The following is a 12,333-nucleotide window of genomic DNA, read 5'->3' as shown; positions in this document are numbered from 1 at the left end:
TTGGAAGTTGATGCCTAGATTTAGGCTCTGAAATGGCTGGCTGGTGAACTGAAAGGTCTGAAATGTCATCTTATGTAAAGGGTGCCATCTGAGTTGCCTTGAGGGAAAGGGATGTTTCAGGACAACCTTCTGGGATGAAGGTTTGTTAACCTTTTATTCTTAGGCACTAAATGCTGGTCCATCTGCAGAGAAATGCCATGCAGAAAATGTTTTATTTGGTTTTGTGGGTGGTTTTTTTTAAACCACATTGCATTTATTCCCCCCATCATCTCCCTTGATCCACTGCCTGATAGCATATGTGTTGTTAACAATAAAAATCTGGGTTTGCTTGTTTGTTTGCTTTTAAAAGGAAAGGTATTACAGCTTTTTTCCTGACTTCTTGTTTCATTGGGGATTTTGATGCTGTTTGCTCTGCTTTTTCCAGTTGGTCTGGTAGCATCTCCAGATGGAAGAGTTGAGTCAGAGCAGCTGAAGCATTGCAGAGTCAGAGCAGTAGGATAACAGATGGGTGAATGCTTTTTAAATACTTCTAAATTATGTTAGAACCTTCTAAATACCTTTGATAAGAGCCCAGTAAGAGCAGTGCTCTGGAGGTGTTGATAGTGCAGAGCTGGGTTTTGGCTTTCCCTCTGTTTAGAGCAGGTTCTGGTGAAGTTTGACTACAGTCTCACTGGCACAGAACGCTCCTGCTCTGAGAGTGGGAATAATTCAGGTTTTTTTCTTGTTCGTTGTTTGTGACTGTCCTGAACCAGTCACCAGAGTGCAGTCTGAATTCCAGCTGTGTGAATCCCAATAAATACCATTAGCCTCAGTGATGGCCATGGTCTTGCTTTAGGCTGACAGGCCTTACTAGAGAAACCCTCAGATGCAAGGGATATCTTTTGGCTATGACTAAGGAGAGGATGTGGTGCAGGCACTAAGTTCAGTTGAACAGCTGGAGAAGAAATCCTGGAGTTTCTGTACCCCCCTTTGCATTGATGACTGGCTTAGCCACTGAGGGCTTCTCTTCCTGGGAGAACAGAGCACTTAATCCTGGAGTGCCTTTGGCATTGACACAGCCCAGCTTGTGCAAAAGCTGTGAGGATTTTTAGGCTGCATGGTAAAAACCAGCTACGTGACTGGCTTTGGCTTTGTGGAGCTGTGGTTTGCCCTTAGCCCAGCCAACGTCACATGAAATGTCAGATTAAGCTTTACATGCATGGAGGTGATCAGTCAACATCCCTGTTCCTGACAGGCAGCTTCCTGAGACTCAAGTGTTCTGCAGTCACATCCTGAGTTTAGTTTATCCACATGTATTGGGAAATCTCTTAGCTGAAATATTCCCTTATTCGTGAAGAAAGTAACAGTATAGCACTTGTCTGAGACTTTTCTAAATCTTTTTTTTTTCTTTTTCTTTTCTTCCTACTAAACTGGAACAACTTTTGCTTGTAGCCATGCCTGAGTGCTTCCCTGTTGATTTCCCTAGCTCAATAGAAAGGCAGCTCAAAGGTTTGTTTAACCATACAGAACAGGAGCTGATGAAAAGCTGCATATACAGAGCCATGTTTAATTAAGCCAGGGGAGGAACAACAGTGGAGCCAGGCAAGGCAGCTTTGAGTCAGTCACTGAGTGGCTAGGGGGCTGTTTGAAGGATTTGTTGATATTAATTAGGTGTGCTGTGTCTGCTCTGGGTGACATCAAACATGGCCATTTCACTGCCACCGACCCCTTTGTTCCTACAACCTGTTTGTCTTGTTAGCTGCTGAAATTCTAGTGTCTGTGGAGCAGGAACCTTCTCTTATTAAATATTTGTGCAATGTCCAACACAATGAAGTCTTGATCCTTCCCTGAAACGTCTCTGTTCTGCTGTAAACGAAACAGCAGTTATGTCAAAGATAAGCTCTCTGGGCTAAGAGTTTATCAAATATTCTTCATGGGAGAAAAATCAACAGAAGAAACCAGCATTAAATGGAAAAATCCAGCAGCTGATTTCCCAGTGCATTAACAATAGTTCTTGAAATATTTCAGCTCCCTCTTAGAAGTATACCCAATTCTGCCTTGCCGTTCATTAGACATATTGACTTTGCAGATTGTGCTGTGTACACAAGTATCTATTCAGATTTAGACATCTTCTGTGAAATTATATATCTTTTACAATTAACATTTTTTTCTCCTTTTCAGTTGTTTTTGATGTGTACAGAGACAGCAGGGTAAGTGAACAATAGGTTGTATATAATTGTTTCTTCTGTGAAAACTTGAAATGTTACAAAGATCAAGCAAGTAATAGCTTTGTCTTCCTAGAAGTGGTCCTGGCAAAAAACAACAAACCAACCAAAAAAAAATACCACTTAAGTAAAAACCCCAACCAAACAAAAAAGCACCAAACAAAACCTACTTGATGTGATTCTGTACCACAGGTCTTTTTCTATGATAAATGCTGTCTGCAGTAGGAGAATAATAGGATTAGGGGTGTAAATATGTCTCTGCCAGTGATGTAATTATTTAGTTAATATCTTCCAGAGAAGTTATCTGTTCTAAAGCACAGAACTTAGGCTTTGACTGCAATTTTCTGAGTTTTGTGAATCTACTAGAGGCAACTTTGTTTTTGTTATGACATGAGAGTCCTTGCTGCAGTAATGTAGAGTGGAATAGATTATTTCAGTTGGAAGGGACCCACAATGGTCATCAAGTCCTACTGCTTGACCAATTCAGGGCTGACTGAAAATTAAAAGCATGTGGTTACGAGTGGTGTTCCCAGGCACATGGTGGGATTTGTCTTGTTCAGGACTCAGTGGCCTTGTGGGTCCCTTCCAACTCAGGATATTCTGTGACTCTTGTATTAAGGGCGTGGTCCAAATAGCTTTCAAACACACAAACAGATTTGGGGCATTTTCTTTTAAGACAGATATTTCCTTGGGCTTTATTTCTTTTTCTCTGTGTTTGTTTTTTCACTACAGCATTTGAACTCACCAAAATTAACCTTAATATTTCTTCAGATTATCCTTATGAGATTGGAAAATGGTTCATATCTGGAAGTCTAGGATAAGAAAGGATGATTCTCAAAAGAGGATATGAATGTTTGTGACACATGGAAGCCAGTTTTTTCTTTTCAAGCTGCTCAGCTGTGGTTCTGAGAGTTGGGCAGATCAGAACCCTCAACATCCACATAGTTATGGTGTTGGGGAGAAGCATCCCACCTCAACTATTTGGAAATCATAGGCAGGTGTAGTGCTTAGGGGTGTGGATTAGGGGTGAACACAGAGGTGCTGGGCTAAGGGTTTCACGTGATCTTAAAGGACTTTTCCAACCTAAATAATTCTATGAAGGTGCCAGTATCAGAGTTAGTAACCTTGACTTCTCCTAGTGTGAGTGGGGAGAAATATTTGGTCAGATGAATTGTGCTTCAAAGGCTTGATTGGAGAAAGTCTTTATTACAGTTGAGTGTATTGAGAGTAAGTCCTGATTCTCATTTTGAATGTTGTTGAACTGTTTTGTAATTGTGTAACAGTAAATCATGCCATAGTTTACAAAACTGAACGTGTCTCACATGTCTCACGTGGAAAACCACGACTGCACCATTTCTCAGCCCAGCTTTTAGTGTAGGTACTTAAGGCTGTGGGCTAAAGCAACTATGCCATAATTGAAATTACCTGCCCAGGCTCAGATTGACAGACATGAGGATGCTGTCAGGGAAAATGAGGAACAGCACTTGAGCATTGAACTAGATTCTGCCATTGGGTGCTCTGCCTCATAGCTGAGGCATGAAGAGAAATTACTTAAGTAAAAGGTTTCAGCCTGTGGTATCTCAAATGAGCAGTGTTTCTTCATCTGTCAAGATAAAATATATCTGTTTGTAGATTTCTCTCGGTGGATTCTACCCTCAGGTCTTGTAAACTGCCAGCTAGCCCTTTGTGTGTCAGATGCTTCTCCTTTCACACGTACTGTTGTGGTTTGCAACTGTGTTATTCATCGCTCCCTTGGCGTGTGAGTTACAGGCAGCAAAAGAATATTGTGAGCATGATTAATTTCCAGAGCCCGTGCTCCTCATCAGGCTGGTTGCACAGCAACCTCACCTACAGAAGGAGAGAAATGTTCACTGTCTGCTTGTTTTAAATCCTTTCAACTAAATATTCAGCTTGGAGAAGCAAGTTGTTGTTACCGTTGTAAATGACAGCAGTCTCCTCCCTGTGCTCACTTCAGTTTCTTAGGGACTGTCTGGAGTTGGCTCCATAGGTCCTGCTCACTGAATTGGAGGGGGGAGTTCCCAAAAGCCTGAGAGTCGGCTCTGCTGTTGCCCATTGCTCTCTTCCAGGTGTGAACAACAAACCAATTCAAAACAAGTCACTGTGGTAAGACAAGGAGTGGCTCCAGACCACTGCTGGCTCCCAGCTCTTGTTAAGGAGCAGACCAGTGCTTGTGTCTGTGCCTTGTGAGCGTTGTCACTGTGCAAGAAGGTGCAGCTGGAGTTAGGGAGATGTAACAGTTAAGTTTGCATTTTATCTGTCTGTAACTTCCTTTAACCAACAGGCTTTGTCGTGGGTACTTCCTTTCAGTGCCCTGCTGCTTAATGCCTTAGCAAAAAAAAGCATGAAGCTGACAGGGTGTGGTAATTCTATTGAGTCCTTTTAGGATGAGAAGAAAACACCATGTAGTACAAGTAGGGGAATTTTTTTTCCCCTCCACTTACGCACAATTTTTTTTCCTGGTTTGTGCATTTCTCTGCTCTTGTATGGCAAAGATTTCTAATAGCAGGCAAAAGACAGCCAGCAAATAGCCTTACTACTGCTTTTTAGATACACAGTGCAAGTTATCTGAAACTGTATTTAAATCATGACATGGCATGTAACACTTGAGAGAGAATTTAATCTTAAGAAAAGGCAATTTGGTTACTGACCCAGGGTTATATACAATCGTTTTAATGAGCCCTGAAAAGAGATATTGAGTTTGTTTTGCCACTTGTCATCAATTTGCAGCTAGCAAAGCTTAGTGCAGATTTAAAACCATCTCAAAGAAACAACTGTTGCACTGCTGTCTGCAGGGCTGGAGGAACCCTGCTGGGTACTCACAAAAAAGCATGCGGCTTTCAGTAGTCTCAAAATCAATTTTCAGTTTTTTTCCAGGATACATTTATTCTCTAGAGAAACGATCTTAATGTTCCTGAGAAAAAGCTGAGCTGGATGTATTTGGGGTGAAAAGCAATTTCTGTGAAAGCATTTCATAGGGAAGTACTAGGTATAAACGTTTCTTATGCAAGGAAAGATTCTCTGAACTGCTGAATGAACTTTGCCAGCCTTTGCTTCTGTCTGTGATTAAATTGGTTCAGTAGCTTGTTTTTCTAGAGTGATAGAATGAATCTAAACCCACAGATTCCTCCTCGTGCTGCCTTGGAGCTGACAAGACACCCCCATTAGCAAAAGTAAAAGATTGCTTATCATGAGAATTTGTGACAGCCTTTTGAGGAGGAGCAGGGATGGGAAATGACAGCAGAGCTTGCCCCGTTGGCTCTCTGCTATGGTGGTGCCAGTATTAGTGCAGAGGTGTTGCAGTTCAACCATGCAGATTTGGGCTTGCTCACCCTTCCAGAACAAATAAGAAACTACCCAGGTCTGTGTCCCCCCAGTTTGTAGTTTCTTTTGTAGCTGTCTGGTTTCAGCATTGTTGTTTCTGTGCTTTGGCTTCTTAAAATGTGCTCTGTGAGAGCTGTTTCCCTTGGACCTGCCCTGAGACAGACACCTGTGAAAGCCTGTGTGCAACCACACGCTCCCTGCTGGGCTGCTGGCCCAGCTCCAGCATGCAAGTCATAACCACTGGTTTCATCTCTGCTGGGACTCCCCACACCTGCAGCAGGAGCTCGCTGGGGATGGTAACAGAGGCACCAGAGCATTTCTGCTCACAGGTTTCCATCCCTTGCAGTCCCACAGTGTGTCAGTGCCTGTGGGACAGCTCGGAGGGCGTGGGTGGGAGAGGCAGGCTCCACGTTACTCTCTGCCAACGCTTTGAAAGCATCTTTGTGTGTTACAAACCAGATGGCTGTAGTGTAAATAATTGAATGTATTTGCTGCTTGAATCAAGATAGGCAAGATCTTTCAAAGCAAGAAGATCCTTCAGAAATGAAGGGAAAGAGGAGAAAGCAAAATTAATGTTTAGTAGCTACACAGTCTTCAGGTTTGTTTTCCAATTCCAGTTGATCTTTATTATAAACACAATAAAACTCTTCAGCCCTGCTTATGCTACTTTTCCCTTCCCTGATTGATAGAACTGATTTCATCCAGATGTAATACTGGTTTTGCAAATTTTTACTAGCAGCTGTAGTCATACTTCCTTATAATTTATTACAGTGTTTTTTTTTATTAGAAGAGTTGATACTTCCTTGGGCAAGAGAAGATGGCCCAGTGCTGGGGGTTGTCCCTTGAAGTGCCTCAAGGAACACAGACTATTTCTTCCTCCCCCACATGTCTGTTACTTCTAATACATCTTGTTAGTCTCTGCTTTCATTTTTCAATTGTAAAGCAGTTGTGTTGTTGTGCACCCTACCACAACTGTTGGAACTGTTTGGAACACAGATCTCTCTACAGCATCTTTGAGGTCTCATGAGCTCCACCATTTTGTAGACCCTGCTCTCTGTTTTTAGGGTCCTTTTTAAGACCAAGAACAGCAATTTTTGTAGACTGCTGGATGGTGCAGTGTTGCTGAGGTGGTTTTTCATGGAAAGCAAAAATCCCTGTGTTGGGCAGTTTAGGGTTTTTTGGTTTGTTTGGTCATGTTTTGGGTTTGGTTGTGTTTTGGGTTTGGGTTTTTTTTTTTGTGGTTTTTGATTAGTGCTCTCCCCTATTCCTTGTTCATTCTCTCTGGGGATCTTGGTAGGTCATGGGGATTAGCCAGAGCTTTGGTGGGCTCATCTGAAAACATTTTGGCATAGAACTAAATTCAGTTTATTTGAGCTCTGTCTGATCTTCTGTTTAAAAAAAAAATCAAAGTAAATTAATACATGATAGCTTGCTGTGATACAAAACTCTATGAGGTAAGGATGTTAGAATATTTTAAAAGTTTAAACCCAGGTTATTTCAATTCTGACATCTTTTTATCTAAAGACAAAGCATACTACAGTAATCTGAGTATATTGTATTTTGACTTTTTTTTCTTTTCTCTTTTTTGCTTTGTTTTAATTCATTTGTGGTTCCTTTGCAGGGTAAGATTTGGTTAATAGATTTTAACCCATTTGGTGAAGTAACAGACTCCCTGCTCTTTACATGGGAAGAACTCATCTCTGGAAAAAACTTGAAAGGAGACCAGAGTGAAGGGGAAGCAACAGAACAGGTGAGGGAGGCTGAATAACATCCAACAGGATTTATGGCCTTATTTTTGCTTTATTTTGCTGTTACAATCCAATTGTGATACAAATCCCATTGAAGTAAATGAAGCTCCTGTGAAATGTAAACTCTCTGTAAGTAGAATCTACCTTATGGTTAATCTCAACAAGTATCACCTGCTAGTTTTAGATGCCAGCAAAGGAATTTTTAGTTCGAACAGTACAAGTCCATATTGCAGCTTTGAGCCCATTGCAAAGAAGATGCCCCGAAGCTTGCTTTTGCACAGTTTTGATGCATTCCTTACAGTTTTTTTTTAAATCTATTACTTTTCTATGTAGTTACTTAAATTTCTACTTGGTTCTTTATATCTGTCATGCAGTTTCCCACATCTCCAGTTTTATGCATGGGGGAAGACAAGCAGAAGCTTAACTTCTGTCTCTTCATCATCTGGAACACCCTTAGCAAAGCCTTGTCCTCTGGTTGAACTCCCAGGACTTGCAGAACAAGGCTTTTCCATCTCTCTTCCAAGCCATATTTCCTCTGTAAAACAAGTAACTCCCCATCAATACAGAAAGGGAGGAATAGTCTTCATTTTTTGTATTCCAGCTTTTTTCTCATTGCATCTTGAGACAGAGTCCTCACATCCTAACAAGTCCTTGTGCAGCTTGGTGGGAGATAGGAAATGGTGTGTTAATGGATCTTGGGAAACACTTGGTTATTTTCTGAGGAGAGGTGGCTGGCCAGTGTGGGCTTTTCTTTATTTCCTAGCTGTTGAACTGCAGTAGAGGTCACTGAAATGACAAACTTCATTGAGCTGATTTTAACATCTGGGAGTTTCTTGAGTCCTGTGGCCCTTTCCATAACACATTGACAGGGACACCCCACTCCAGGCTGTCCTTCAGGCCATTGCCTCTGTCTCACCCTGGGGCTGTAGCTGTATGAAAACCCATTCCATGAACCCTCCTGCTGAATGCTGTGTCTCCTTTGTTAGAACCCACTCCCAGTTCAGAGCTGTCAGTGGGACACGTGAATTTTCATTTTGGGATTTCTTTCTCTTGTTGCCAGATGCTTTGCACATTTTTCTGTAGTTCAGTCCTGGATAAGAAGTAGAATAACTTGTCTTCATGTTTCATCTGGCATCCAGTCATGTAATCTGGTGTAAAGTTGCTGATCTTTCATTAAATGAAGCTGTTTATTGCAGTACAGCTGGCAATTGCATGGCATGTCAATGTGTTGAACTGAAAGTTATATCATTCTCCAAAACCTGTTGCTACAATTCAGCATTTAGAGATCTTTTTGGCCCTTTTATAGAGGTATTTTTTCCTTCAGTAAGTAAATTGGTTGAAAAGCTTAAATTATAATTTCAGTAAGGTTTTAGTTGCAAAATGTGTTTAACCAAGGAAACTGTGAAAATAAGTTAAAGGATTCTATCAAAAAGATTTTTCTCTATCCAGATATGTATCTAGATTCTATTGCCCAGAGTTCCTTATAGCTCCATTATTACAGCACTGTCACAAGCATGAATTTATTAAATGCATGAATAACTGATACACTGTAGCAACTTTAAAGTGAGGTAATGAAAGCCATTATTTGACTGTTTAACATGTTTGACATTTTAAATTGCTCCTAAGTGGGCAGAGGTTTTATAAAAAAGCTACAATTTTTAGAAAGCGCAAGTTTAGTTGAGTGAGTGCCAAATAAACTCATTGGCAGTGTGACTCAGTCTCAGGAGGAGTCCCAGAAACATTTCATATTCATGTCCACTGTTCTTGTCTTATCTCCTTTTCCAAAGGATTATCCAGTGTTCCGTTGTACCAACAGCAAAGTCACTGTCCAGCCCAGTCCCTACCTGAGCTACCGACTGCCCAAGGACTTTGTGGACCTTTCCACAGGAGAGGATGTTCACAAATTGATTGACTTTCTAAAACTGGTAAGAAGTAGCAGAAAAAAAATCTCTGACCTTCTACCTTTCTCAAATGAAAACACCAAAGTCCCTGGATCTCTGCTTTTGTTACTAATAAAGTGTACAAAATTACAGAAAAAGCAATGTATGAAACCATCACACAATATTGGGTTGATTGTTTCTGAAGTGATGAAGTGCAAGCTCCTTACTGCTCTCACTTCACTTAATTTAATTTTATTTTTTATGGAAAGCAGTGAATGTAGTTTGACAAATCTTACTGAAGGACTGAGCTGTTTCCTTTCTTACTGAAGTATAAATATGAATGTAGTATGAATGGAAGTGTGGTTTTTGAATGCCTGGAGCTAATGCTTTTAACTTCTAATGTTTTAAACTTTTTTCTTTAAAAGTTACAAGACAAATATAATAGGGAAAAACATGATGGAGTTGTTCCTTTTTCAGTCTGTTTTCTTTGTCTTTTAAAGCACAGTGGCATGAAGACATGAGTAAGTTAGGGAAGGGAGGGCAGGTTACCTTCACCTGCATCACTGACTCTTGCCACCACCATGATGTTTTCTGGTTCTTGTATATTCCATGAGTTAATGAGCTAGGCAAATCTTATTCTTTACTGGAAATAAAATCCTATAGTTTGGAATGAGAGAGAGGGTTGATATTGCTCTGTTCCATTTGCTGGAAAATGGAACAGAGCAATATCTCTTACTGTTCCAAAAAATGACTTAGAAATGCAGTCACTGTCTAATCCATTGTATCTGGAACACTTGACATGATTTATTAGTGCTCTTACTTCAGATAACTGTGTCCTAACATTCTGAACTCTCCTGTTCTGTTGACAGAAAAGAAATCAGCAAGAGGATGACTGAGGTACCCGGAAGCATTACATTGAATTACAAGCAAGAAATGTGGCAAAATCTGTATTTAGCATCACTATTAAACTATTGATTTAAAGAAAACATGCTTTTTATAGTCAATGAAAGACCTGAAGAGCTGTTCATCCCCAGTGTCTGTTGGTTTATAGAAAAGTGTAGGGAAGCTTTTTCAGGGAAACATGAAAGGTCAGGGTGAGTTCTGACTGGTTTCCAGGTGCAAAGAAGCAACAGCCTGAGTGCAGCTGAACAAGTGCTTTCCATTTCTCATAATGTGAGGATTGATGGCACTGAGCTACGCCTTTGGACTCCCCAGTGTAAATATGGCAACTCATAATGCTTGTGCAGTAACAACATGGAGCATTCTCTGCATTTAGGCACTGTCTTGCTTAATATGTAGTCACAAAGAAAAAGGAATGTACATTTTTATCTGTAGTAAGCTTTTAAAATTGTAAATTGATTTTGTTTTGTTTTTGTTTTACATCCTTTATGTAAAAAAAAAATTAAAAATGGAGAAGGGATTTTTTTTCTTTGTTACAAGGGCTAATATTTCATTTCAGAGAACAGCTATAGCTGTAGTAAACTACTTAAAGTTTGAAAATTTTACATATTGGGAATTGGAAATTCTGAATGCATTTAAAGTAAAGTAATATTTTCAGTTGCTAAAGTGAAACGCAATTCATTTAAATTCACCAAATTGCATTTCATATTCATAGTAAAGCTTTCTTGAAACCTGTTTTTTAACATGATTACATACTAGACATCGTCTGTGACTTTAATCTACATAATTAACATCAACCTATACTTTTATATACAGACTCAGTCTTGTTTCTTTTGTGTCACATCTCTGAGTTTCTTCTGAAAGCAATTATTCTTTCAGCTCTTAAAATTCTGTATTCATTTGGTACTTCATGTTTTTTGTATAAAGGAAAGCTTAGCTAAATCTGGGGAAACAGAAGCTCTTGTTACCAATTGCTGTTGTTTGGGAGGTGGGGGAGGACAGTTTTAGGTGAATCACCAGCTGACTTTTGGATATAGGTGTTTGTATGGCATCAGTAATTTACTAACGGTGTGCAGATGCCCACTGAAACAAAAGGACATTTGAAGAAGCTCATAAGCCCTGGAAACTGGTTCCTATTTCAAACCAGTTATGTGATACTGTGTGTGTGTATATATAAAGCTGTTTGTGTTTCTTTGCCTTGCTTTTGCTGTCAGATTGGAATGGTGCTTGGTTACAATCTGTTCTTGGATGTTAAATCTGAGCTAAGTTGTTAAATTATTACCTAATGTCTTTATTTTGCTTCTCTTTTGAATGAAAGCTTACTAAAGATTATGGAGGTTAAGAATCCACACATTGATGAAACATCACAGATGAAAGCTCCTGGAGTCAGAACAGTCTGCCCTGAATTGAAGCATTGTTTGAAGCATTGGAACCTGCCTCTCAATAGCTTTTTGTATTCAAATTAGATGATCATTAACTCAGGGCTGGGCTATACCTAATCCTCCCATACTGCAGGATTTTGGGTGAGTGATTCTCACCCTCACCAGAGGGATAATTTGAGTATAAATGTCTCTAAATCAGGTAGGAACCTCAAAGTGTAAAAAATTAACAAAGCTTTCCTCTTTGTTTTTAGTTTCTAGTCATAACTTACACTGTTGTGGTGCTCTAACCACACTTCCCTCCTTTACACAGATGATGCCCTGAACTTCCAATAGATTCATAAATGCTTCTAAACTACAGATTACTGTCTTGAAAAACAAAGTCTTAGTTTAAAGCTGGAAGATAGTTTCCCACCTCTTCCATGTGGACCCCACAGATTAATTTACCACTTTCTCAGCTGTCTTTGCTGAATGTTCACCAGAACATATTTGGTGATGGGACCAGTTTGCTGGGAGCCTGTGCACTCCAGAGTGTCCCTTTAGGTGTGTAGGCTGGAGTTTTTCTCTTCTCTGAAATGCTGACAGATGCCCAGCCTGAAGTCATGGGCTGCTCAGCCAAGCTGTCCAACATTAATAATGAACTGCTGTTTAGAGTTGCAGGAACTTGTCCTGCTTCCTTTGGGCTAACTCCTAGTGAAGAACCTTAAAAGGTAGCAGAGCAAAAATACTGGCCCCATATTCAGAACTGGTGCAGAAACAATCCCCAATATAAATACATGATCTACAGGATCAGGTCCCCCAAAATACCATATCCTTACAGTTTAAATACATACTTTAGATGTACTTTGCTTCTTTCCCCAACTTCAGGGAACCAAGCAGT

General features: G+C 40.1%; 1 protein-coding gene across 2 annotated transcripts in view; it reads left to right on the top strand.

Moving 5' to 3' along the window:
- Positions 1-11,349, top strand: part of CDC123 (cell division cycle 123) — a 31,643-nt gene extending 20,294 nt beyond the window's left edge. For both annotated transcript variants that reach the window (XM_059847500.1, XM_059847501.1), the window contains 4 exons: positions 2,161-2,189; positions 7,168-7,296; positions 9,082-9,219; positions 10,044-11,349. In XM_059847500.1, the coding sequence (XP_059703483.1) occupies positions 2,161-2,189; positions 7,168-7,296; positions 9,082-9,219; positions 10,044-10,070 (323 nt within the window). In that variant the 3' untranslated portion in view covers positions 10,071-11,349. The remainder of the gene's footprint in view (positions 1-2,160; positions 2,190-7,167; positions 7,297-9,081; positions 9,220-10,043) is intronic.
- The last annotated feature ends 984 nt before the right edge of the window (positions 11,350-12,333 follow it).

Source organism: Haemorhous mexicanus, chromosome 5, assembly GCF_027477595.1.
Source record: "Haemorhous mexicanus isolate bHaeMex1 chromosome 5, bHaeMex1.pri, whole genome shotgun sequence".
In the NCBI taxonomy this organism is placed as follows: Eukaryota; Metazoa; Chordata; class Aves; order Passeriformes; family Fringillidae; genus Haemorhous; species Haemorhous mexicanus.
Note: the sequence above shows the minus strand (reverse complement) of the source record. Positions and strands in the feature narration are given on the sequence as shown.